General features: G+C 37.8%; 1 protein-coding gene across 1 annotated transcript in view; it reads right to left on the reverse strand.

The window, feature by feature from the left end:
- GHR (growth hormone receptor) overlaps nt 1-27,290 on the reverse strand; it is a 149,769-nt gene that overhangs the window by 5,403 nt on the left and 117,076 nt on the right. The window contains 6 exon segments of the mRNA XM_050986568.1: nt 463-553; nt 3,068-3,139; nt 3,142-3,238; nt 6,805-6,983; nt 7,793-7,953; nt 9,044-9,173. Of these exon segments, the coding sequence (XP_050842525.1) occupies nt 463-553; nt 3,068-3,139; nt 3,142-3,238; nt 6,805-6,983; nt 7,793-7,953; nt 9,044-9,173 (730 nt within the window).

Here is a 27,290-nt window from a genome sequence, read left to right on the forward strand (position 1 = left end):
CAGGAACTGCAGTTTATCCACAGAGACCAAATATTGCCCTATGACTCAATCTCTTCCCTTTGCCTTCAAGAAGTAGGGTTTAGTGGAATGGTCTAAGAAGAAAATCAAATACAAAGACATAGGTTTGTATTAAACTTTTAAACAGCATGTGAATAAAAAATAATATGTTCAAAATTTGAGTGAACTAAAAAACCAGCTCCCTTCAAAGCATAAGTAAATCAATCATGTAAATTCTGCAGAATAAAATGTACTGCAGTGAAAGAGTAAGATCAAGATAATCAGATTCCCCATGCTGAAGGCCCCATACATACTAATCCCAGTTATATGTAATTTACAAGAATAGACAAAAATGCTCAAAATGGTTCCTTGTCCCTTAGATTTGAAATAATTGAAAAATCCCTTTTTTTAGCTTTTTTTTTAAAGCTACAGATACATAAAATCCAACAAATAAAAAATCTCTACCTTGGTTGTTTAGACAGCATGATTGAGATCATTGTTACAGCCAGCCCACACACTCCAAAGACAACAACTAAGAACCATGGAAACTCAACTTCTGAAAGAACAAAACATAAACATGTAAGCAGGAGTCTTCATCTCTGTCAGATCTTTAACTTCAGCCTTGTTTTCCACCACCTCAGGATTCCAAAGTGGTAAAAACTGATGACAATTTTTGTTACTTAAATGTGAAAGTTCTATGTTCAGCAGAAATAAAAATGTGGTTTTGTCCTAGCTCTGGCCGGCACTTGGAGGTTCTTGGATATCACCACATGTCACAGCCAGGGACGGACAAAGGGACTCCCTGCCTTCCAAGAAAAAGGGTGTGACTTCTGGTTGAAAAATGTGGTGGCATTGTCTGACACTGCTGGTTGACTCTGCAGTGAGCATACCTCACTCAGAGGGTGTGAACCATCCTCTCTTTTGCACACTTTTGCTATTAATATTGCTGCTTTTACTGCTTCTTTTCTTATGTCATTGCTGTTTCCAGTAAGTCACTCATATCTTTACCTGTGATCTTCACTTTTTGGGTTATCAGTTCTCAACTCCTTCCCACTGGAGCAGAAAGGGGAAGAGGGACTGAGTGAGCAGAGTGTGGTTTGGGAGAGCCTCAGTCACAGCACTGAATTGGGAAGTATCATTCCTAATGCATGGCAGCTTTTGGTCTCGTCAGTTTCCATGCATTTATGAGTCCACTGAGACTCCTTGCTACACCAGATTGATTTCATAAATCTAAACAAGATTTTAATAAAGATTATGTCTATAGCAAAACCAGCCATGAAGAACATTCTGTCTGCTTGGAACATGGTATCAGTAGTCCTGAGGGCATATAATGCCACAGACCATGCTAATACTTGCTCATTCAAGCTGAGAGAACATTACTAATAGCACACAAAATCACATGCAAAGTATTTTTCTCTCACAAAAACTAAGGTATGGTGGTGTCAAAAAACATACCACTTCTCTTTCTAAAGGTTGAACATTAATTATTTTGTGAACCAACTGAATCAACTGAAAAAAAAGCCTCTTTTATCTACCCTGCAGGTGGCTACAAAGGATTTAGAAATTAACTGAGAAATGCAATTTACTAGAAATGAAGAACAATGCTGATAAATGAAATGTTTTATCTCTTAAATACTAGCAATTCCATTATTATTAATATTACATTAAAATTACAAAGCATAGAAAAATTTTTTCTAGCTTTAGTCTTAGATTTTTCACATTTTTTCATAATTTAAAATTTCCTACAGAAATTTTACTCTTATTTTTTTGGGCCAAGGAACACTGGACAGAAAGCTTTAAAGCTCTATATATGATCAAAAATGACCTTTTAAAGAAAAAACAAAATAAAAAAATTCAGGAGTTTGAGCTTTGTGTTCCCAGCGCAGATTTTGACAAGACATGCTTTCAGGCATCAATAAAGTCCTACATGGATATGTCTGTGTTAAACAGGTCTCTATTGAGTAACTCATTGTCACATCAGTGAGACCAGCAAGTGTCCAGCTCCTTCAAGAAGTTAGAACATTGCATTAGAAGACTTTAAATTATGAATACATGAAATGTATCTAAAGTTTAATTCTGTGTTCCTGAAAGTGACATACAAAAGAAGCAAAAATAAATTCTCAATCCAGTCAGCTCACTGCTGCTGAAGTGAAGTGTGTGGATTAAGATCACCTTGGAGAATCTGAGTTGTAGTGACTGAAGAAAACTGGCCTTAGGATGGCCTTAGATCTTCCAAGTACTTTAATTTTATTCATATGAAAACCATGACCACTTAATGTGGATAAGGTTAATAAAAAAATGCCACATGTACAGAACATTAACTGTTCCTATAAATTAGAAATGAGAACTAATAATAGGAAGAACAAAAAAGGAGAATCTAGCCAGATTTTGAAAGATAAGGGTTACAGGTTGTTGTATATAACACCTTCACTAATAACCTGGAAAATGATGAGAAGAATCTTGTTAAAATTACTTGCTACAGACCTTATATTTTGAAGACTTAATTTAGTAGCTCAGACCTGAGAACAGTTCTGGAAAGGCATTGTCTCATTCCTTCAATAGAAAAAATGTGACTCTCAATGGCTGATTTTTCTTCTGTCTTTAACAGCACTTGAAAATGAGTACCAGACATAAGCAAGAATGAGAAAAATACTCACTGCCCTTGCTAGTATATCAGGATGATTAGAAAAGCACAGAATTCTAGAAAAAAACCTTTGCCAACAGTATTACAAGAAATCACAATTCTTCTCTTCCCAAATGAAGTGCTGATTTTAGATGATGAAGTATGAGATTTAATTCTGGTTTAGACTCTTTGAGATGTGCAATAGCAGTTACTTCTGATTCTTAAAGCTATTTGTATTTTTGCTCTCTGATGGTCTGTGAAACAGTCTTGCTGAGTTTACTTCTGAACTTGTATACGGAACTTGAACATTCTCAATCTCTCCCAATGATTCTCATGTAGTAGGCTGGAATATCTATGGATTCAACCGTATAACATGGTTGAAACCACCCTCCACCCCATGACCAAGAAGACAAGAATCACAGCTATAAAAACGCTTTTCTTACTCACCTTCTGTACAGTGGTCACATCCAATGCCTATTTGAGAAAATGATACATAGAGGATTTCACTGAACTCCCCAAATTTTCAGAAGTTCGTTGTCTTGATCGGATTCGTATCTCATAATCTCTTGCTGTCTTCAGAGAGTAAAGTGGAACCATTGTTGAGAGCCTGGGTTTTAACTGTAAAGACAGAAAAACTGTGATTTATTTGTTTGAGTTGTACTGGAAATTTCACACTGCTGGTTGATTTCTGAAGGCATTTTTTGCTACTGGGCGTTTTAAGGTTAGCACGAGAAGAGTTCAGAGAACATGCACACCATTTACTGTCAACTTGGTAGTCACCAGGCATTTCTGTGACTCAGGGGACCAAAAGTAGAGAATCCAAGCTCGGTAGATATAGTCTGGTGTGAACATCTTCCACTGATCTTTCAGGCTGTAAATCCCTTTTACTGCTATAGAACAACATTACTAAATGCAGAATGGCAAAAATGCTGTTAAAATAACACGGGAGTTCTAAAACTACTGCAATCTCAACTACAGATTTAATGGTTATAACCATGCATGTTATAAATGTCTTTATTTGGAGAACAATGTATAGGCCCCCAAAATCTTCAACGATTTACAAAATGTGATAATGGAGACTGTGGCAGCTGGCAGATTGTGGTTTTTGAAGCTTCTATAGTAGCTGAAACATACTTAGATACTTCTGAAAATCAAAATGTTTAGGAAATCACATTGGAGGTCCTGATAGGTGAAATTTCTGCCTTTTTCTATTACACTTCTAAAAATATGCATTTTCGGTCCAATAACCCTACAAAAGTATACAAAATAAGGAAAATGTCCTCAAAATAGAAATCCACGTGGCAGAAATTATATTCTACTTTTACTTCAGAATCAAATATGATACCAGAAAAAAAGCTAGAATTTAAAATATCATGGCTAGAACTTAAAATATCTGGAAAACAGCAGCCTTTGGGAATTTGAAGGAAGTTTCAGTCCTATTCAGAACAATACAGTCCTATAATCTCTACAGCTGCATAACCTCAATGTGAGACAATATTTATTGGTAAGTATGATCTATGGAGTTGTCTGATCCCTGGTGACTCCAGACTCCTGTGTTTTTAAAACCAACCAGTCAGATTTTGGAGGAGATAGACTGCTTTTCTCTCCTAGTAGTTGAGCATTGTGTACAACCATTGCTGTACATCAATGTTTTTAATATGTGAAGAATATCCATTTGGAAACTATTGGGAAGGATATTTAATATATCCTTCATACCTATTTCATGTATTAAGCCACAAAGAAATAGTTCACTGAAGTTTTATGGATAAGTTTACATGCATCCCAAATAATGGTGTCACTTGGAAAAAGCCACGAAGAATAAATCAGAGCCTTTATGAAAGGCTCCTGGATGGAGCAGGATGTATGGAGTGGGCAAAGTTCAGCATGAAGTGAATAGCTGAACTAACAGCATTTGTCATGGATTAATTCAAGTAAAAGCCATATGAGAGAGACATCATAAAAGGTAACCAATAATTTGCCTCTGTCTCATGGATACCCATTGTGTCAGGGCAGATTTTATTAGTTTAGAACGTTTCTCAGAAAGTAATTTTGGTCCTCTTATCACTAGAACTTTCTCTTTTAACACATACTAATTTATGTTTAATCTTCTTTCAATTTAGAAATTATTTATTTTCAATTAGTAAATATATTAAAAATAATAAAGATTATGCATGAAAAAGCAATGAATCATCCCAAAAAATATAGAGAAATTACAGACAAGTCTTAGTAAGGGGGGACTTAGTAATTCTTAGTAAGTCTTAGTGAGGGGGGACTTACTATCCCTTAGTAAGGGATAATAAGTACTATAAATTATTTTTTATTAGTTATATGTACGAAGCATTATGGCATATTTAAGCAGTCAAGGATTGTCTTTTGTGTAAAAAACTAGTAATAACTAGACATATATAACTTGACTATGTATAACCAGACATTTATGTCTTAATGTGCTTCAACACCCATTAGAGAAGGTATTTGCAGCAAGGAATCCAAAGAGTGAAATTGTAGCATTGCTCCAATGCTGTCATTAGGAATTTGCTGTTGTCCTAGGCCAGACCAGGATTTTGTTCAGAAATTTTTCTTTTGTGCTCTCATAGTGTCTCAGTGAATTATGCCATGTTTATATTCCTAAGATGAAAGGCTTACAAAACCTTACACTATACACAGGTTTAAGTCCTACATATCTATAATACTTTGTCTCTTGAGGCAAGTACCACAATCAGGAATTCCTTATCTGTGTTCACAAAGAACACTGATCTTCAAATCTTTGCTCTCCTGAGAACAACTATTCTCAAAGCATTCTGGGATTATTGATGGTACTGGAGCAAGAACAAATCTTTATTAGGGTATTTATATGACTGATATCGAAACTCTTTTAAAAAAAACATAAAACTGTACATTTTTAGAGACATACCTGTATTCTTGCTTTTGAACATCTGCAGATTTTCAGCTTCTTAAAGATTATTGATTTACTGCCTAAACTTAACACATTTTGTAGGCTTTAAAATAGAGGCTAATATATATATATATATATATATATATAGGCTAATATATTAAACCAGTATAGATAGAAAGACAGAGAATTATTAGGAAAAGTCATTACAGACATTACAGGCCTGTTTGGCTGTAGACTTGTTAACAATGACTAGGTTAAAGAGAAAATGCTAACAACTGAGAAGGACCAGAAGTGAGGAGGGACCCAAGGTCTTTCACAGGTGAAGGCAAGCAAACCAGTTTGACTGCATTTTAACTGGTAAATCTGGCTGTGTTCAAATTGTTTAAATTTTCCTTCTGTAGTTAATGACAAATTTATAATAGCATTATCTGGTTGTTTTGTTTTGTTTTTTTTTCTGCCAGTTAACTCAGTTCATATTAATAAGAAGCAAAGGTTTCTGCTCTGACATGCTCTTCTTACTGCATTGAAGAAGAGCTCTCCATATGCAAATATGCCATGACACACTGGCATTTAGCCTATGCATTCAGGTGAGTACAATATCTTCTCTGTGACAGAAAAACCAGCTACATGAGAATAAAGTGATTTTGAAAAAGTAAACTTAAAATACTTATAATACAGTATTTTATATTTTCACAGACTATCTAAAAACTTTCCCTTGATGTCTGGTATGAAATCTGTAAGTCTTATATATGTTAAATTATTTTTATTTGCTTATTGTATCAAATTTTAAATTGTAACTCAAAGTCAGTTCCTTCCTTCCTCCCTCCCTCCCTCCCACCCTTCCTTTCACCCATCCACCTAAATTATAAGTATTAAAAGTTTACAGGTACTCTGAAGAATTTGGACTGACATGGTGATATTTACCAAACAAAATATTCTTGGTCAGACTACTGAAACACCATGCACTTTTTAAATAGTTGGAGCTTAAGAAAACAATAGCTAAATATTTTATCCTTGAAAACACTTCCATATATCTGACTCTTCCTGTACTTACTAATCTAACACAGGTGTTTCTGGGTTTTTCATTATCCTGCCTGTAAACCATCTTGACACATAAAGTTACAGGATTTGCTAGAAAATGTTAGAAAAAACATAGGTATATTGTTTAAGAAAAAAGGCATTGTCTAACTAGCAATTACAAACATGTTTTTTGTAGTGTTACATGAGTGTTAGGGATAGAACAAGCCTGCACTGCACTGTGACTAATGTATAAGAAATATTTGTTTCATACCTCCTTCCATTTTGTCTCATTAACTTCTTTGTACTGCAATTCATATTCCAGAGTAATCCATCCCTTCCGAACATCTGCTGTTGGCGGTGGATCCCATCTTACCTGGATATCCCCATGGATCCCAGTCTGACTAGTATTTAGCAGAGTCCAGTTAAGGTGGACAGGGGGATCAGGTAGTACTGTTTAAACAGAGTATTTGGAATAAAACAGCCAGTTTTCAATGTGAAATGACCATTCTTACTGCAGACTGATAAATTATTTCAGCACTTAAAAAGTGTAATAACCATGTATTTTTGGACTAAAATAGAATATATTTCAATGTCAAAGAAATTCCAGGTTTGATAACAAAAAGGCACCCTGTCAATTGGCAGTAGATATGCTCTGCACAAGTCTCATCCAAACAACTAATAAAGAAGATTAAGAATGAATGCTCAGCTGAATAAAAGAGAGCACTGGGTATTCTAATCACCTGCAGGAAAAAATTATGTGGATATGCAGTTAATGGTGGTACACTACCACTCTGAACAAGCAATAACATCTGTAAAGTCCCAGACAGTCAAGAGTCATATTGCCATAAATATAAATCCTAGCTTAGAAATACTAGACATCCTGATCCTTTAGATTACATTTGATTCAGGAAAAAAAAATAGTGTTTGGCTTCCAGAGCTTTGCAGGATCAAGGTTTTAATGCCAACTTTGTTCTGCAAGGAGATATAGTATCCATTAGAAAGGACTCAAAGAAAAAGCAAAGACAAACTCGTTTGAGCATGCACACATTTGAGAAAAAGAAATCACATATTTGCTTTTATCCTTTAAGCTTTCTTCCAATCTAGGCAGTATTTTCTGGTGTGGATCACTTTACAGTGTTACAAAATCAAATCCTTTCCCATGTATCATATATTTTAGGTACTAACTTTTCTGAGAGGCAATATTTACAGCCTAAGTAATACAAAAGCTTATAGAGGTAGGACACATAATGGAAGCATACCTATTTCATCAACACTGAAACATTTTTTATCATATACTTCATTTTTACTGGCAAGTTGAACACAATATGGTGTCCACACAGAGGTGTAGGATGCATTGAAGTAACAGCTATTTTGTCCTGAAGTGATATAATCAGGGCATTCTTTCCAGTCTTCCTCATTACTAGAATGACAGCAAAAATACAATATTTGTGAGAGAGAGATTTACAGACCTTACAAAGTACAAACTACAGATGTTACAAGACACAGTACTGATAAGTTGTAAAATTTATGAAAGGGATAAAAACATGTCAATATTGATGGTGATTTACAATGAAACCACTATGGAAGAAACCTGCATAACTGAGTTTAGGTTCTCATGTACTCTTAGTGGCCTGGAAAATAGTTGAACTTTAAGGTGCCTTCTAACCCAAAGCATTTTGTGATTCTGTAATTCTGTGTTTCTGTGATTTGTGAGATGTCTCAGAAACTAAGAAATTAAGAAAGACAGCCTTGCTATTAGGCTTAAGTCTGCTATGCAAATGTATCATTACCATCATCAAAAAGCATCTGTAGGTCAAAAAGATCAAAACCCTGTTCATTAGAGGGAATGTCCTAGGTTGCAGAAATGCACATCCTCCTATTCCTGTGAACAAAAGGCCTATTTCCTTAATAGCCATTACTGGTAATGTCTACGTCCTTTTTCAGGCTAATCATTGTAGTAACCTGAAATTTAAAAAAGCTTAAAATGGAGCTGAATCATAATTGAACAGGACTCAATGGAACATTATCCCTGTATCAGAGCAGGCTTTTCCCCTGGACCTGTACATTCAGACTTTATCACAGCAATTGATCAATGGGGACTTCATAAAACTTTAATAAAAATTTGAAAGGGCCTGTATCCAACCTCCACATCTGTGCACATATATAAGGAATCTCAGTGCTGCAGGTTAGATAGATAAAGAATAAACTGAAGTCGCCTAAAAAATCCTTACCCAAGCCATTTAGTGTTCAGTTTTGGGTTCTGCAACCTGGACCTAAATTTAGTAAGAATGTGTTCTTATTTATCTGTAAAATAATGCTTGTTGCTGCAAATTCCTCAATAACTACCAATAAATTCTAACATTTGAAAAAATGTACTTAAAACTTAAAAAATGGACTTATAACCTTAAAAACAGTATGGCTCATATCACAGGAAAAAAATTAACAGTAGCAACCTAACAAGCATGACAAAATAAATTACTTTCCTCTTTTCATGTTTCAGCTTTTATTACCTCTTCTTGTACAACAGCTGTAGTATTCTTGGAACAGTGAGGTTATAAAAATTTCCAGCAGTCCAAAAACATGAAAATGTCTCCATTTCAGGTGATCTGCATTTGCTGATTTGTGGCCACTGCAAGCGGTCTGTCAGAAAAAAAAGCAGGGGACAGAAGGATACACATTAAACAAATCCAAAACCCAGACTAACCTGGTGTTGACATGAAATTCAGCACCTTTAATGAATAATTAAATTTTCTTCCAATCCCTTATGTACAATGAGGCAAGATTTAAATTCTTGTGTGCATACATGTAGATGACTTTAGAAGCCATACATCTGAAAGATGTGTCAAGCTCTCTTTTGGACCGCGTAGAAGTGAATATTATCACAGTTTGACACTTGGCATAGGGACTTGCCAGCCCTACAGTTGTAACAGAAAAGTCTGTTTCAGATGGAAGAGACCTAAAACAATCATCCAGTCCAACCACTTGACCACCTTAAGGCTAACCCAAGATTAAAGTCTGTTTTTAAGAGCACTGTCCAAATGCCTCTTAAACACTGGCAGACTTGGAGCATTGACCACAGCTCTAGGATGCCTGTTCCAGAGTTTGACCACTTAAAGAAGCTTGTCCTAATGTCCAGTCCAAAGCCCTCAGGTGTAGTTTTGAAACATTCCCACATGTCCTGTCACTAGCCCTTATCAGCTTTGCTCCCCCCCTCAAGATGCAAACAAGGACATTCAAATCTTCTTAAACTGCAGGGCCCAACGCTGCGCACAGGGAGGTTGCAGCAAGGCTGAGCACAGTGGGCTCATTGCCTCTGGACTAGCTGGCTGTCCCCAGTTTGGTTAGCTCAGTACAGATACACCTGAATTAGCACTTCACTTGAGCTGAAGGTGTGGCATTGCAGAGCTTCCATCAGACTCACCACAGCTTAGCACATACCCAGCTGATGCATCTCATGATGCCTGTCATGACAGAAGCTACCTTGAGCTGAGCTCAGCTTTGTGTGCACAATGCTGTGTGGATACAACCTTGTTCTGAGGGCACTAAGGGGACTTCTAAGCATGGGCAGGTTCTGCCACATGCCACTTCTATATCCATAATTTCTATTCTTTGTCAAAACCACAACGATGAAAACTCATAAGATGACTGCTACAATAAGTCAGCCACATCAACCCTTGTGAGAAGTATAAATGCAGAAGTTGTAGGTATGACTCACTGCTTCCAAAGTGAAGACTTAACTTTTTCCTGATTTTGAAGGTTTTAATTGCCAGTGTTCCCTATTTGGCCTGAAAAGCTTTCAGAGGAAAATCAAATGTACATGGAATTTTCTACCTCTCTTCACAGACTATCTGGGAATACGGTCATTTATTCAATAAAATTTCTCCAAAATGCACTCAAGATGCAGATGTTAGTCAAGTATTTATGAGTGGTGAAATGATCCCTGAAAAGGGAATAACATGGTGCTACTAGACCCTGCATGCACAGTTCTTTGTGAAGGTTTTGGCAGTATCACAGCTGTGAATATCAGAATTTCAGACAAAATATAAAGAAGAAATAGTGTCAGGGTGGTGAAACCCTGGAACAGATTGCTCAGAGATGTGGGTGCCCACCCTATTTCCTGGGTGCCCCACCCAGGAAACATTCAAGACTAGGTTGGACAGGCCTCTGAGCATCCTGGTCTAATTGAAGTCATCCTGGGTGACTGCAGGTGGGTTGGACTAGAGGATCTTTACAGGTGCCTTCCAGCCCAAACCATTCTGTGATTCTCAGATAATACTTGATACAAGATATTTTCCTTCAAAGCCAGAAAAAGGATTAAGGTACAGTCATCCACAAGCACTAGGCACTTCCTGCTACACAAGAGGATATTGTGGCCTTCATGAATGGTGACTCCTTTATTTATGGCTCAGAACAGACACAGCCACTCCATGCCTGAGCAATCTGTATTTCTCAGTGGTTTAAATTGTGTACTTTAAATTACACATTGCCAAGCATCCATCAGGCACTAACTAGTACATGAGCATTATGAATTTCTGTTTTGCTCATCCCATAAAATTGTCTGATTTTACACTCTGGACAATGAACAAGGCCTAAGAACACATCTGTAAACAGATTTCACAAGCTGTTTAGATTAAACCCCTCTGCCTTCCCCTTCCCTCTCTTGCCTCCCCAAAGCATTGAGAATTCATCTTGCCACCCTAAAATAACTGAAGTTTGATTGGAAAAAAGCTGGCTTTTTTTTAGCCAGCATGTTCTATTTCACTCAACTTTAAATAATTTTCAGTTTAAAACTGAAACAAATTTTGAAATGAACTGCTGCTGCAAAGGGAAAAAAATGCACTGTTCTTTTCCCAGAAAATACTGAAACAGAACATTTTTACTATTGTGTCTGATTTTTTTCGTGTGATATTTAGTGTTTGACATCTTTGGCAAAACTCCAGAATGCTTCTGGGATTGAAGTTGATTTGAGCTTTTACACAGTTTTACATCATTTGTCAAACAATTTCCACGTAGTAGATGTCTTTGTTAGAAACAGCACATGATCATGAAACTGCAAATCGTAACATAAATCCAAATAAAACAGGGTAAAAGATTCAAGAATAGTATTGTATTTATAACTTTTAAAAGTGGGAGTGTTCCAGCTTTCAAATTTGAATTTTCTCATTTAACTGAAAATCAAATTATTATATAAAAGCAAAACAAAGAAAAAACTTTTAAAACAGAACATGAAAAATTAATGAAATTTTCTGCTTTCACTTCAAAGACATGAATAAAATTGTCTCAGTTGCATGATACCTATAATCAAGAAGACACGTGTCTCTTCCTTCTATAAACAGATAGTGTGCAAGGAAGTACACGCTATGGCTTTTCCTGCTTCTGTCCTCAGTTACATGCAAATATAGTTATTTTTACTGCAACACATTAAGAATTTGAGAAAATGATATACTGGAAAACTCTACTAAATCAGAGTATTTCTGTTGATGTATTTATAGCTAGAACATATAATATTTAAAGACCATGCAGGCCATGTTCTCATCTGTAGGGGTAAATAAAGTCACACTGTAATTTTTTCACATAACGAAACGAACCAAATTGAATCAAACTTCACTTAGATTTTGAGAAGTCCAGCAGAATCTTAGAGGTAGTGTCTACCATGTCTTACTAATCAATTCTCTGGAATTTACCAGCTTTATGCACACTTTCAGATGTACGAACTCTTTTAGGAAAACAGATCATAGCACAACCAGAATCATTTACAATGGAGAGGATTAGCAATGCAGAATACAGATTAAGACTTGGTCGCCTACATCCTAACTTCAGAGGAATGTATCCCAAAGTCTCTCTTTTCCACTTCATGACAGGACCATTAATTCTTTCTCTCATAGATGTTCCTTCAACAGTCCCAAGATTTTTTTGAACAGGGAGTATTTTTATTTGTGGTTCAGGATTCCTGGTTAATCAGTTTATATGAATACATATATTTTTATTTTATGACTATTTGAAAGAAATATTATCTTATGATAAACATTTCCAATTTCCATGTCAAGTTTCCAGCCACAGATTTTGTGACTGACTGAAGAAAACTTTAGCATATTAACTTGTGTAAGGCTTGGCATTCCTGGGGGAGAGCTCATGAATTCCTTGTTTCCCACACAAGTCAATTATCAGCATTGTGCACCCTGTGTGAGCTCCATCTGAACAAACTGTCCCAGAATGTGATAACTGTAAGCAATAGCTCAGCTGAATGCATTTAGGCATAAAGACAGCAGGTTACTGAAAGTAGAGGCTGTCAAACCGAGATTTTAAATAGACAAGAAGAGCAAAACAAAGAAGATCAAAACAAAGCATGGATGCACACTTGCTCATTTCCTATCTAATCCAGTAAGTTCCAGTCAAACTGTCATTAATAAAACCACTTACTTAACTCAAGATAATGGCTTGACCAAATATGTCGTTTCAACAGGAAAAAACATGGAAAATGTGAGAAGGCAAATTCTTTTAGAGATTGAATTTACTTTTTCATTTTCATTCTCTTTTTCTTCCCCCTTTCTGCCCTTCCTTAAAGGACCCCCTAATAAAATATAATTTTCAAAGGAGCTGGAAGGGTGGAAGAGTAAAGAACTGACATGTGTAACTGCGGTGTAGCAAAACAGTTTATCATCATCTTGGAGAAAGTCCTACTGCCACCAGACCTCTAGTACTTCTGCAGGGACAACAGTGGAGGAGTAAACAAATTGTACAGAAATATCCCACTTGTTGGTGTAGGACTGGTAGATTGGAAGATGAAATTATAATAAGCATATGACTGATAAAAATCAAGCTAACTAAACACAAAATGATAAAAGGAGCTGCACTTTTGCTGAACAAAAGGAAGTGTTTCTAGTTGTGAATTTTAGCAGCTTCAAGTAGAATTATCCATTATCAGAACTTCCTGTACCAGTCAAACCTACAGTAAAGTTAAACTCACAGAAGAATAACATATCCCAATATGCAAATCACTGATACATGAAATCTTATGCAACAGCATGTCTCTTCATATAATCCATTCTCAAAGGACATCCAATGTGTCACTGCAAAAGTGCAATAGAGGAAGGTGGGAATGGCAATACAAGGAAGGGAATTCATTACAGTTAACACTGAAAACAGCTATGGAGAGCTGGAGTGCTATTTCCTGCAGCTCAGATTTGTACATTGGCAGTAAATGCTCTGTCAACTAGGTCCTGCTCCTGAATCCAGCAGGCTCATCAACGGTTGGGTCATTTAATAAGAGCCGGTTGATTTCTGTGCTACCAGGAAATTCTAATTTGTTTAAATTAGGCAGTAAAATGAACCACATTTGGTGTCAGTGGATGATATGTTGAATAGGTACAATATAGTACTAATAAATTGTCAGACATCCAATACAGAGAGCAGGAGATGCAGTACAGGGAGACAACAACCAGGTCACCTCTTCATCAGGCTGCTTGCTAATCTGACCTGGTTTTTGCCCTAGATAAAAGGGACCCATAAAGGACCAACGAGTTCTGGAACAATTTTTTGTGGAAAAGAATAAAATTTATTTAATATCAGTAATAAATCAGATCCTTTTGTACAAAATACTTGACAGAAACAAAGCAAAGCTTAATAACTCTGATATGCTGTATCACAGTGAAAATTCAATGGAAATGCTGTGTAAGAGAATATTATGTCCATGGAGTAAGTCTAAATATTTTAATAGTTCATGATAAATTCAGATTTTTTCTTAGAAGAATGAAAGCGGATGTTTACCTCTGCATTGAACATTAATTTGGTGATGGCTACCTCAAAATACATTATGTAGTCATCCCTGCAAAACAGATAACTATTCTGGCTGTTCTTTCAGAAAAAAAACTTCTTCCATCTTTCATCAAGTGAGTCTGATGTGGTTAAAAGCACAAAAGCCAGGAGAAACTGAGCTTATTCCATGGCACAGAAGTCCAACAGCCGTGCTGGTTTCCCACACTTTCTATGCTATTAAGCATCCACAGAACAGAAATCAATGTGGCTCACACATGTAAGGGTAGTACACACAAACAAAGTAAATAAAACTCAGGATTGAGGGAAAAAACAGTCATGCAGCATTACTCGGTACCACTGCCCATGAGACAGTTCAGGAGGAGAGTGGATGTGCACAGGTGCCATGTTCCATGGTACTTGGTATGTGCTTTCCAAATCATCCTCTCCCACATGCAGAGGTGGAATCAAGTGATTTCTGTTGCAGGTAATCACTGTCTACTGGGCTGCCTTCATATACAACAAATGAAGAGAAGCAAACCCAAAGGTCATGGTAATTGTAAATGAAAGGCATTTAACGTAACAAACCCATTTCAAACTCTCTCTTCATTGCTTACATAGCTGTAAGTTAAATTGAAATGACCTTTTCAAGAAATTATGTACAAAAAAAAAGTGTAATGCTTTTATCTGTTACAGCCATTGCTGGAGATGTTCAGTATTGACCAGCTTTATGTTGTAGGGCACGTGAGGAAATATGGAGGCACAAATGAGATCCTGTGGTCAAACAGAATGTGCAATTAGCAAACACCACAAAAGGTCTTCCATGCCCTTCTCAGTGCAAACAAATTTTTCAGTACTGATAAAAATTTTCAATATTCTTCTTTCTCTTGCATATGTACTAGGAATTTCTAGTCTGAAGCCCAGTTCAAAGTTAACAGCTGTCTAAAATCAAATGCATTGCTCCCCACCATGCAGTGATGAGATGTGGGCCCTCCAAAACTATCAGATTGGTGCTCAGAACCAGCACCAGAAAGACAAGCTTTTCAGAAAGAGAAGCTTGGCATTCCCAGTCCAGGTCCTAACACCTTCCCAAACTCCAACAGAGTATTCAGAGGACATGGGGAGTAAGACTGTCTGGTTTAAGAAATGAAACTTGACAAAACAATGAAAAGTCACTCTAGGGCACATCTTACTGCTCCTGGCTAAATGTTACAACTTACTTCCCCTGTTTTAACATGAGCTCCCTTCCTATAAACAAGAAGGTGTGCAGATGGGGCACTTCGACTGCACTGCAGTGGCTGCTGGCATTGGGTAAGGGTACCCAGGTCTTGGTCTAACCAGGGGGTAAGGGGAGACCAAGCCTTGAGCCCCAGAGCCTGGTGGAGGTGGCTGGGGCATGGAGCACATGGTGGGCAGGGTACTGTGGAGCACACCTTGCAAAACCTGGCAGCAGCAAATGTCTGTGCAGTGGAGTTAGGAAACAAACAGCACAACTGCCAGCCTGAGAACAATACAGAGTGTGTTTTTACAAAGGAAAAACTACAGCACAGCTAACCTGCAGTGTGAGTAGACAAACGGAGCCAAAACAGGGAGAAAAAGAAAAAGGAGAACAAAGACACAGATGAAAAGAAGAATGAGAACATGACATGTTTGATAAAAAAAAGCACAAGAGGACATCAGTGGTTATGACAGGAAGGCAAGTAAGGGCAGCAAAAGACTTGAGGTAAGGCAGAACAATCATAACATTGAAAAACTACAAATGAAACACACGAGCTGATGTAAGCCTGCAGTCACTGTTACTCAGTTCAAATAGTGAAGACAACAACTTCTGAGTCTGGCACATGCATACCCTGATAATGTAGAGCAGAATCTGCATGTACCTGGGATCACCCAAGAGAGATACTAAGGTAGCAGACTGGAGGAGAGAGCAGGTTGTTGCAAGGGCAGTGTGAAAAGAGACAAGCAAGCACTGACACTGCAAACCTGTTAAGGACAACTGCAGAATAATGACAGCACAGCAGAGAGACTGAGGTCTTCCTCACAAATCTAAATGTCAGACATCAGGTTTAGTACAATCAGTGCTCCATGAAAGCAGGGCTGTGAGTCTGCCAGGTTTCATTCACAGCCAAGATGCAGCTGTGCACTAACAGTGATATTATATCCCCAACTCCATGGGTAAGAGGACAATGACACTATGTCCCAAACATCATCAAAACAGTGCTGGTTATGCAGAAATGTGTCCTTATATTTCTTGTTGTTTATTTCCTGTCCACACCCTTCTTACATTTGAATGAAGCAACTCACAGAAATATGGCCCCCAATCTGGCCTTGTTCTTGACATTCAGACATCCTTTTAATTCACACTGCTTTTAAGAGATTGGAGTTAATCTCTCAGTTCTTGTACTTTCCACTGTTAAAATTTTAGGCTATTTCTGATTTCTGCAAATTTTTAACCATTCTTCAAAACAATGGCTGTCTGGTATATTTGTAGTATCTCTTTCATACATGGACGAAAAATCCTACCTTGTACTCTACAGAGATTTTAACCATCTCCATTTGAAGCAGTAAAATTTGGGTTTTAGTCAAGTAAAGCAAAAATTCTAGTTCTATCCACAGAACAACTATCTGACTATCTTTGAAGGGCATCCCAAAAAGGCAGCAACAATTTGTTCCTTAGTCCAGAGGGAGGTTCCCTGGTACAGTCACCATATAGCAATATAAAAACTATGGAGATAAAAATGATATGGGGGCTGTTACTAGGAGGGTCATTTGTTACCTTCACCCGGAGTGAAACTCCAAAGGATTTTACTGAGCCATTCCCTGAGAAGTGCTACTACAAAAAGCCATCCAAAGCAAGCAGGGCCACAGGCACCCAACAGAAGCTGAGTCCTCAAAGCAGTCCAAGGATTCCTGTGGCAGTGATGACTGAAAACTTTTTGAAGACTGCAAGTCTAGTGATTCTTCACAATTCTTCATCATGACAAACACCCAATTTTATCTTTAGACATACTGTGAAGTATACAGGGACTTATATGGTATTTTCACTTTTTTGCACCTTTAGACCATAACACTTTCTTTTGGATCCCAAAGAAAATGGAATAGAGTGTTTTAGAATATTCTGTTATGCCATATTTCTCCTGTGCTTTTTAAAGTGTCTGTTTTATTACTATGGCTAGGATGCTTATCATTCCATAATTCAGAGTTTTATCATTGCAGTGAATAGTGAACTATGAATTCCCAACTTCAAAGTGAAATTTAAAAAACAAACCCAAGAAGAATAAAATAATTGTTTTCTCCTCCTTTTACCTTCAAATCTAACAAGAACATGAATCTTTACAGTTTTGCAGGGCTTTTGCTTTTGTAGGAAAGTTCTTTTTAGTAAGTTTCAAAAGGATAATCACTGTGACAACAGTTCTGCCTCTTAAGCAAAGTTCCAGTAGTCCTACTATGATTGTCCTTTTAATAGTATTTATAAAGCAACAATCTCCACCTCCTAATGGTCAGAAATGAAGCCAATATTGTGACAGATCATTTAAAAGTCCTGCAAATTTACAAACAAGTTTTATTTTAAAAAAAACCCAACCAAAAACTGGAGTACCAAGCAATTCTCACAGCCATGATTTGACATATGTTCTTTGGATCCCAGCTGGATTCCTGCACATGAAAGGAAATGTATGTGACACAGCTGTAAATTACAAACAGAGAGTATCTGAAGTTCTTCCCAAAATGGGAAAGTTGCTGAGCTGGATGCTCCTTGACTTTATCTGAAATTCGGGATGATGTAAATACCAAACAAGAGAAGAGCTCATGTCAATGATGTTAGACTGATGGAATTAAATCAACAGTGGAAAAACACACTCCCACCCCCAGAAGTACTGGCAATTCAGAACTAGGATGAACAAAACACCAGAGAACATACAAACAGGGGACAGTAATGACTAAGAAGTGAGTTGGGCTTAAGGGAATAACACATATTTTCCTTCAGCTTTTATTACTGTCATCTGGCTCCGAACCCAAAAGATCTTCTGATCATCTCTGTGGCACTGGGTGGCCAGAAGTAAGCCTCCAGTCTAATCCTTCTTTTACTACTGCAGAGGAGATTTGGACAAAACAGTCATATTCAAAATCACAGTGGACAGATTTATAGAGGAATTTTTTTGATAGACTGCCAAAAATGATTTATTTACATTATGTATCCTCTGCTGAACTTGACTTTCTCTGGCATCTGTTTTGTCTTTCTAAGAATCCAGTGCTGTCAGCCCTGAGCTTCAGAGCTTACATAGGGAAGGCTCACAGAATACTTGCAGTACTTTACAGTACTTGAAATAAAGGCTCCTGAGATACCCTTGAAGTTTGGTGGTTATTAAAGAATGAGACTTTCTCATCTGGCTTGTTTTCCATTTTCCTCCAATGACATTTCATAAACTAGTATTTTCAAATGACTACCGGAGCTGTTTAGAGGGAAGATGTGATTTTTTAAATTTGAAAATACAGACATTTCCTGATAGGAAAGAAACCAAGCCTAAACATTCAAGTTAACTAAAGACCAGCCTAGGTCTCTTGAATTACTGTAGTCTTTAGCATGTCTAAGAAGACTTCATGTCTGATAAAGGCATAGACTTTTAACAATACTATTCCAAGGAGGGTTTCACTCCCCTGAGTGCTATTCATGCAAAAGGAATACAGTTGTTATGCTTTATTTAGATTAACAAATGATTAACAGGCACTATCAATAAGGGAAGATCTAATGAGCCTTTAAAACAATCAAAGAAACAGAGGTCAGTCAGGAAGCAGTCTTACCAACCATTTATGGTAAGACACTTCCTTCTCCTCTAGGAGCTCTCCAATATGCAGTTAAAGTCAGGAGATTATGAACATTTTACACACAATTCATGAAGAGTTTTGCAACTGCTCTCATTCAAGATATCATTAAACAATTACACATCATCTCCCCAAAAATACTGCTTTTTGCAGGGGAGAAACAGGAGCAGCAGAGAGGTTTGCTTTGTGAGTGAGCCTCAACTGAGTACACAGAGCAGTTGCTAAATCCAAAATGGTTACTCAGAAAATCCTGCCATCAACAACAATGTGTGTCAGACACACATTAAAGACACACTGAGTGCCACTCAGTTAGAAAGCTCCATTTGCTGTCAGTTTTCTAGATGCAGGGGCTAGTCACTGATGTATGTGCTATTCATTGTCTCTGGGTGTGAGATACACCTCGCCTTTTCTAGAGACCCTGTAATTCTGGAAACCCTGAAGGCAGGTACTGCAGAACGTGTCTCCTACAGTAACCCTGTGTCACCTCCCTTCCTGCCCAACTTTCCATGCTCTCTTGAGTTTTCTTTCAGTATCCTTTGAAACTTTCTAAATGCCAACAAACACACCATTAAAGCCAGAAGCTGGGCTTTTGCTCTAGTGCCTTAGTAAGAGCAAATAGATCTTAAAACAAGTCACAGACCACTTGTGTGCACTTAGCCAGAATTTTCTGATACAGTCTCAGAATTATGCATCTACACCTGCACAGTAAGAGTTTGCTACTCAGACAGGTAAACAATAATGTAATAATCACACCATCTCCTCATCAAAAACTGCAAGCTGTAATTATATAAAATGACCAAAACCAGATTTTTGGCACACCAACGAACATGAGATTAAGTGATTAATTCACTCCTTCTACAGGTGAAGAGAAAAACATGGTGAGTTCAAGAGTGTTAGAGTTGTCTTTAAAACAATGAATACAAAAAACCTGCGAGGATGAGTCATGTGAGACCCTCCCTGATGATAGGAAGTTTTACTTCAGGAAATTGTTCTGTGTCAGTGAAAAACTCCTCTCTATTTAGTGCTGGTTGTACTACTGTATGAATCAACATCAGCAGGTAAAAGGGAGTTACACAAGTCTAAGACAGAGAAAAAACAGAGAAAAAAACAAAATCCAGTTTAGTTTTGGGTAGAAAGTTAGCTCTTTAATTCCAACTACAATTAATGTTGGCAGTCTTGTTTCACATCCCATGTGGTTTACCAGTTTTGCTCAGAATATTTAAATTTTTTCTGAGATATTGCCTCAGAACATGTCTTCAAGGAAGTTTTACAGAGGTTACCATGTTTCTGGTACTAGTCCTGGCAGGCCCAAATACAGTGAACCACAAAGAAGAACATTATGACTTCTTTTTCAACAGGAAGACATTGACAGTAGTATTTTCCAAATTTTTGAAGTGTAGAATATTTGTAATTATCAATAAGCATATGTTTGTTCTTAGCAGACCATTTCTGAAGGATCTTTGAATTTCCCTGCATTTTTGAGATCCAGCTTTTCAGCATCATACTAAGAGTGGATCTTCGTAAGGTAGGAACTGTTAGATCCCAATGCCTATGGACAAATACCAGCTGTACTGTTTTTTTTATTGTTCACAGAAGTCTGAGACACTCTCAACGGTAATATAAAGAAATTGTTTGTGAGATTTTTCTATTTGTGATTTTATTTTACTAATGCAATATGCTGTCTTACAGGTCTTCTAAATTCGGTATGTTATGAACTGTATTTTACAGTTTTTCAGTTTAAGAAATGTTGAAGGACATACTGATATAGTTTAAGGAAACAGAGACTAAATGACAGGACTAGAAAACATCAGGCCAAAAAGTAAATGCAAAAATATATTTCAAAGCAAATAATGTGCAATGTTGATTTGAGAAGGAAAACTAACCAGCTTTGGTTCATTTTCAGTAGTGTACTTATAAAAATCTGTTGAGTTAAAAGACAAACTGTATGTTTGATCAGATTTCAATGGTAAAGCAGTATCTGAAGAGGGAAAAATGAATGTTTATGACCAACTGATGACTAAATTATATCCCAAAGTTAAATACATTTCTTGAATGGAATTCAAATTGGTATCAGAAAAATCTTTGTAATTATTCCCATATTTTTGCTGTACAGACAGCTGCTTCTGTTATAGCAACAAGAGTGACCTTGTGAAATGTTACTCTTTACTTAGGTACAATTCTTGATTATAGAGCAAATCATAATGTCTCAGTTTATTTAAAGAATTGCTAAGTCTTGAGGGTCCTGCAGAGCCAGTGCAGTTTTGGAAAGGTGAGATGGATTATACATTATGGTATGTGTTCCAACAGAATTTTTCAGGAGACAGTTGCAGAATCCTTACCTTGAGACTTACACTGCTGAACCCCTCATACAGCATTTAAATATTCCTGTACTTTCAGTTACTGCAGATGTTATTATGCTGAGGTAAAAGCAGCCCACAAAAAGTAGATGAAAAAAGACAGAAGAAAAAAAAGGAAGAAAAGTGTGCAGAAAGAAGTCAAGAACCCAAGTATTGTATAAATCTTATGACACCTACTTGGAAGAAGCCTTTTAAATGCATATTATAGAAAGAAGCTTAAATGGAAGCCTGAGAACAAAAAGCCAATGCACAAATGTTGCTATTCAATTGAAATAAGTGACACCAATTAGTCTGTATTACAGCCATAGGTGTATATTTGTTCTGGTTTTCCAAAAAGTCAGAAGGGACTGCACAAATTGGCACCTGCCTTAAGAACCAGCCTAGGCTCATTCACAAGCTCTGAGTAAGTGACAAAACCCCCCTAATTTTAACAAACACCGCTTCTTTCAAAATATTTGATCCTTGCTATTCTAGGTAGCTACAAAATTAATTTTTAATGAAAACATAAAAAGAAATAGCAAAATATTTCTGTAGAAAGTTGACATTCAAGAAACTCAACAGAAAGACAGAAGTTACAGCAAAATGTTAGATCTGAAAAAGCTCAAAACTGAGGAAAAGGATTAAATGGCAAAAGTAAACATACAGTCTTTTTAAAATATTGCAACATTTTAGACCTACTTGCACCTACTGACATGTCTAAGGGTAAACTTGTCAATAAAAGCCCATAATGTTTGTTCTCTGTCATCGATTTTGAGGGCAGAATGATGCTGAACAGTTGGACAGGTTTACATCAACCATTATAGCTGAACTTTGCAAACTGTGAAAGACATGCATTTGTTTTCTAAAACACTGCAGTAAAGATTCTACCAAAACCATGATATTATTTCCACTAAAAAGCCCTTCCTTGGCAGATGTTCATTACTGTTTAATGCTGGTCACAGCTGGAATAAACTCAGGAAAGCTGAGCTCAGTGCTTCAAGCTTGGAAACTTATTTGCATCTCTACAGACAAATTCTTCTTCAGCTTGCAATCCAGCTGAGTACAGCCAGGAAAGTGTTACAGCTTTTCCCATGGCCTTCAAAGCTGAGTTGGAGGTCTCTGAGCAGGGGCTCCCCTGTGACTTTCATCACCTTCCTTTCATAGCTGGGATAAAAGTAATGTTAAAACAGGGAATGCAGTTAGGCTTTGGAAAAAAAAATTATGCCTAGAGAGGCTATCTGATTGCTTCCACTGACTTTGCACTGCACCACATATAAAGACAGTCCCCAGAGGGAATATGAAAACTGCAGAGGTGACATTCAAAACTCAAGTCAGCATCAAAATCTGTGAAGTTCTGAGTTTATGGGGAACTTCTGGGTTTTTCTCACCTTGCTTATTTCAGTGACCAAGAAAAAATTATACTGAATGACATCAGCCATCCCATTCTGATGGTTACCCCAGAAATTAAGTGGAAATAATTTCTGCTGTGTCTACACAAGATATAGTATTAGTATAGTATACAGTAGTTTTTTGCATGTAGGCCTAGCACAGACAGAGACAGACAATAAAAATACATGTACATGTTGGTAACTTAGGAAATGTGAAGATAATTTTCTCTTCAGATGCTCTCACCTGTTTTTTTTGAAAAGGTAAGAAAAAATACGGATCACATCAGACAGTGGCCAGGCAATGACAGATATCTCTTCAGCAAATTCACAAAACAACAGGAAGCAGAAATAGATAATAGCTTAGTTTTAAAAAATAAGAATATGTCCAAGCAGTTATATCCAGTAATGGTCCTCTATGTATTAATATTAATATCAGGCTCACCCTTCTTCCCTGAGATAGAAGAGTAATACAATAAACAAGAGGGCCTGACATGGAGACAGAGCCTCACTGGTGACACAGAAAATTCCATCTGTATTTTACAAAATGTATCTCTGTTCCTTTTCTCACCAGCCAGCCAAGCACCTTAACTGCTTCAGGACTCAAACAAAAAGAGACGTGCAGTCGTGATCTACAAACATTTTGTCCTGCTGAAAGCGTGCAGGAAGAGAATGGCAACTGCTCTGGGAAGAGAGGACCACTGAAACGTGACAGATTATATTCCCCACAACAGCACCATGTTCCCTCTGCTGCACCACATGCAGTCAGGATCAGCTCCACAAGGGATTTTGGAGCACATACTGCTGCTCTGGGGCAATGAAAACACAAAATTAACACTGAAGTCACAGCCCACAGCTCGAAAGCCCTTCTTCACATTTACAGGACCAACAACGTGTTTTGGTACAACCATGTGACACAGTTTTGCCATTGTGTCAGACTCCCAAGAACCTCACCTACGTTGACTTTGATCAGTGTGGCAGCAACTGAAGACAGCTGGGACTCTGCATGCACACATCACACCCCCCTTCCCCCCAAGCCCATCCTCCCTGTCCCTCCCACCCTTTTTTCCTTTTCCCTGATGTTCAATGTGGTTTTTCCTAACACAGGAACACCAGGCAGGTATTGCAGGAGGAACTGTCTTTATGATTGCACAATCAATGCACTCCAGAGATGGGAGAGCTGACACGTTTGCATTTACTTCGGAGCACATCAGCCAGTAAAAGTGTATGAATTGCTGCTGGAGACTGGGACAAGTGGGAAAACTGGCCTCTTCCCTGCCAGGGATGCCTGCAGGGTCCATCCAGCCCAAAGATGGAACACCCCTTTTTGGATATCTGAGTAAAAGTGAGTAAGATTCAACCAAATATGGAGAAAAGATCCTAGAGCATCACCAGAGGTGCTTTGTTGCTTTCGAGTTGTGAAGTCTGCAAGGCCAAAGACTGTAAACCTGTATATTTCTAGCTGAACCTGCTTACAACTCTTTAGATACTATAATTCATTGCAATAGATTATAGAGTTGTTATTTAGATACTGCACTAGCAATATTTAGATACTGTATAAGCCAAAAATCCAATAATAATCAATATCCTCACAAACCCTGTGTCCTGCTTCTCATGTGTAGCCAAAACCACTTCCCCCTACAACTCTGCTACACACAGTTTGGTCCCTTTGTTGTTCAGGAAGTATCCCATGCTATGAGAGATTTCCTTCAACATCTCAAGACACATACAAGAAACCTAAACAGTAAATCAAATCACTTCCTAAACCAATGTGTTTGCCTTAAGCAGGAGACACAGGATATTTAATAGGTACAAGTTGGATAATCTCTCTGTGGGTTTCCTGCTACTATCAAAGCAAGAGAGCACAGGGAATCTTTCCATGATGCAATCAGTTGTTCCTGATCTCTACAAACAAGCCTGGCATCCTTTCTTTAACATCTGTAGCACAAAAGGGCCCCAGTGAACACTTCCCAGGGTGCTATGGATACATGCCACTCCTGTTGCCCTAAAGCTTTCCTTGTTCTGTGTGGGCTCCACCACTTTCCTTCTCCCTGGGCTTCTTGGCATGCTTTCTGGGTGCAAAGACATGGAATCTTACCTCCTGACTTCAAAAGGCTTAATTCATGCCCTGAAGAAAGGAGCTGAGGTGCTTTGATCTGCCATATGAAGATACTGATCTGCCACCTGGAGATGCTGATCTCTCTCCCTGCCTGCAGCTCCTCCAGCGGGCACAGCTGGCTGTGCTGCAGGAAGAAGGAGGCTCCAAGGCCACTTGCTCTCCCCTGTATGACCAGGTGGCGGCAAGGGAAGCAGCTGGCTGCTACCACGGGGGTGGTGGCGGGGTGGGCTGGGTGGGAGAAGGAGTATTTCCCAGCCAAATCAGTTTATCAAGCCAGCCTTCCATGTGACGGCAAAAAAAGCTTTTGCCAGGCATGTGGGAGGCAGCCATGGTTTGGAAACAAGCAACCAGGCACAGATGAGCCCAATTCTTTCAGTGTTAGTGAAAGCATGTATTTTGGGGAATAAAGAAAACAAGAAACCACCCTTGTTCCTCATGAGGTGCCTTCAGGCTGAGTGCCAGTGATTTTGCACAGCTCAAACATGATTCAGGGGTACACTGGGTGGAGTAACAGGCACAAGCAGAAGTACATTTGGTCCCTTGTCTTGGCCTGTGGAGTGGCTCCAGCAGCAGGAATGAGCATGAAAGACAGAAGAAATCAGCTTGTACTGTTTTCACATGCCACACATGAACTTAATGAGAACAATTTATACCAATTAAATGAACCTGAAATTTGGAAGAACATTTCTATGTTGACTGTATAACCAGCTCCAGCAACTTAGGCTCCAACAAATCTGAGAACCATGTATATTAAAGACAAATAAGCAAGCTGGTTTAGGAAACAACAACAGCTCAAAGTTTTATATAAGTTTAATGTTCAGCTTTGCCTTACTTGAAATATGAAAAATTGATTTTTTTTTTACAATCCTTCAATTTTTCTTAATCTTTAACTATGTTTGTTAGTTCTACCAGGAAGAATAAAATGAAAAGCCAAATTATCAGTAAAAATACAATTTTCAACGTAAAAATTATTCCAACAAAACCAGAAACCAAAGAAATGGGAAATACTACAGCATGCCATGTAAGATTTCCAGGTTCATTTCTAGATGATTAAGCTTGAGGAAGGCATTCAAATTAAATCAAAACATTTCAATGAAGAGAAAAAGGAAAATTATGGTACTCCAGAGACTGCAGTGATAACTGTAAAACAACACTCAAAAATTTTAGTAGTTTTTGTGACCTTATCTTAGCGTAAGAGAGAAAAACTGTTGGAAGATGGGAAGAGTAGTCAGAGTAGATTCAGGGTCCACATGACAAAACAGATATAAGACAACAGAAGCATGTTAAAATAAAACATGTATCAGAGGCAGAGCTAACAATGCCATCAGCTAAGTCTTCTTTACACATCCCACTAAAAATCTAGTATTTGAATGTTTTAATCTTTGCTCTAACATATTTCTTTGAGGCGACAATCTCAGTATCAGGTGCCTCTTTTTTATGGAAATCTCCACATGAAATGGTTTGGTGATTCCTTAGTGGTTTGCTCATGGTAAGTATTCTGGGTTCTTCATTTTGAACTAGAAACACCAAAGAATTTTGTGGAAATTTGCTCCAATTCCACTGTAGGCTTCACATTGTGTCTAAATTTGCACTGGCCCCTGGCACAAGGCACAATTTTATCACATGAGGCACAAATAGACTTTTCTTGCAGTGATTGCTTATATAATGCTATTATAGGTCAGTGTAGGTCTCAGTCTGTTGGTGAGATGTTTGTGCTGTTATCTGAGCTGGGAAACCAAACATAGGAGTGATCCCTTTTGAGTCCTAAGGGCATGGAACATGGTGGCACATGTTGGAAATTCCTACGACAGTGGCAAAATGCTGACAGATTAATCTACACCTGGCCCCCAAACATGCCTACGTATATGTCTCACTGAACCATAAATCAAATATGTTTTTACAGGTTTTCTTCTTTTAGAAATCACTCAGCAGGTATTTTGAGCTCAAATCAGGATCCTTTTCCCCATAAAAGTGCCAAGCCCTTTCCAAACCAGGTTAAGTGAGGAGCAGATTAAAGTATCAGTTGTTTAAGCATCTAGAGAAGCGACTTTACAAAGGAATATCTAATGCTGCCTTGAAGAAGGGAAGTCAAAGAACCATCACCCACTGTCACTGCAGAAAGCCTGTAAACTTCTTCCAAACAGCTGCTATTACAATTGACAGCAGCTGATTTGCACGATGGGGCTCTCTGTCCACTCCCAGGTGCATCTCCTTCCCTGGCTTCATCAGAATTGGAAAGGAAAATCAGCATCCTATCCTAAACTGTTTTCAGACAAGCCTACCAAAAAAGCTTAAGAACAGATCTTTTAAAATAAATATGCTAAGTAGTGAGATTTACAAAACT

This window comes from Serinus canaria, chromosome Z (genome assembly GCF_022539315.1).
Source record: "Serinus canaria isolate serCan28SL12 chromosome Z, serCan2020, whole genome shotgun sequence".
NCBI lineage: Eukaryota > Metazoa > Chordata > Aves > Passeriformes > Fringillidae > Serinus > Serinus canaria.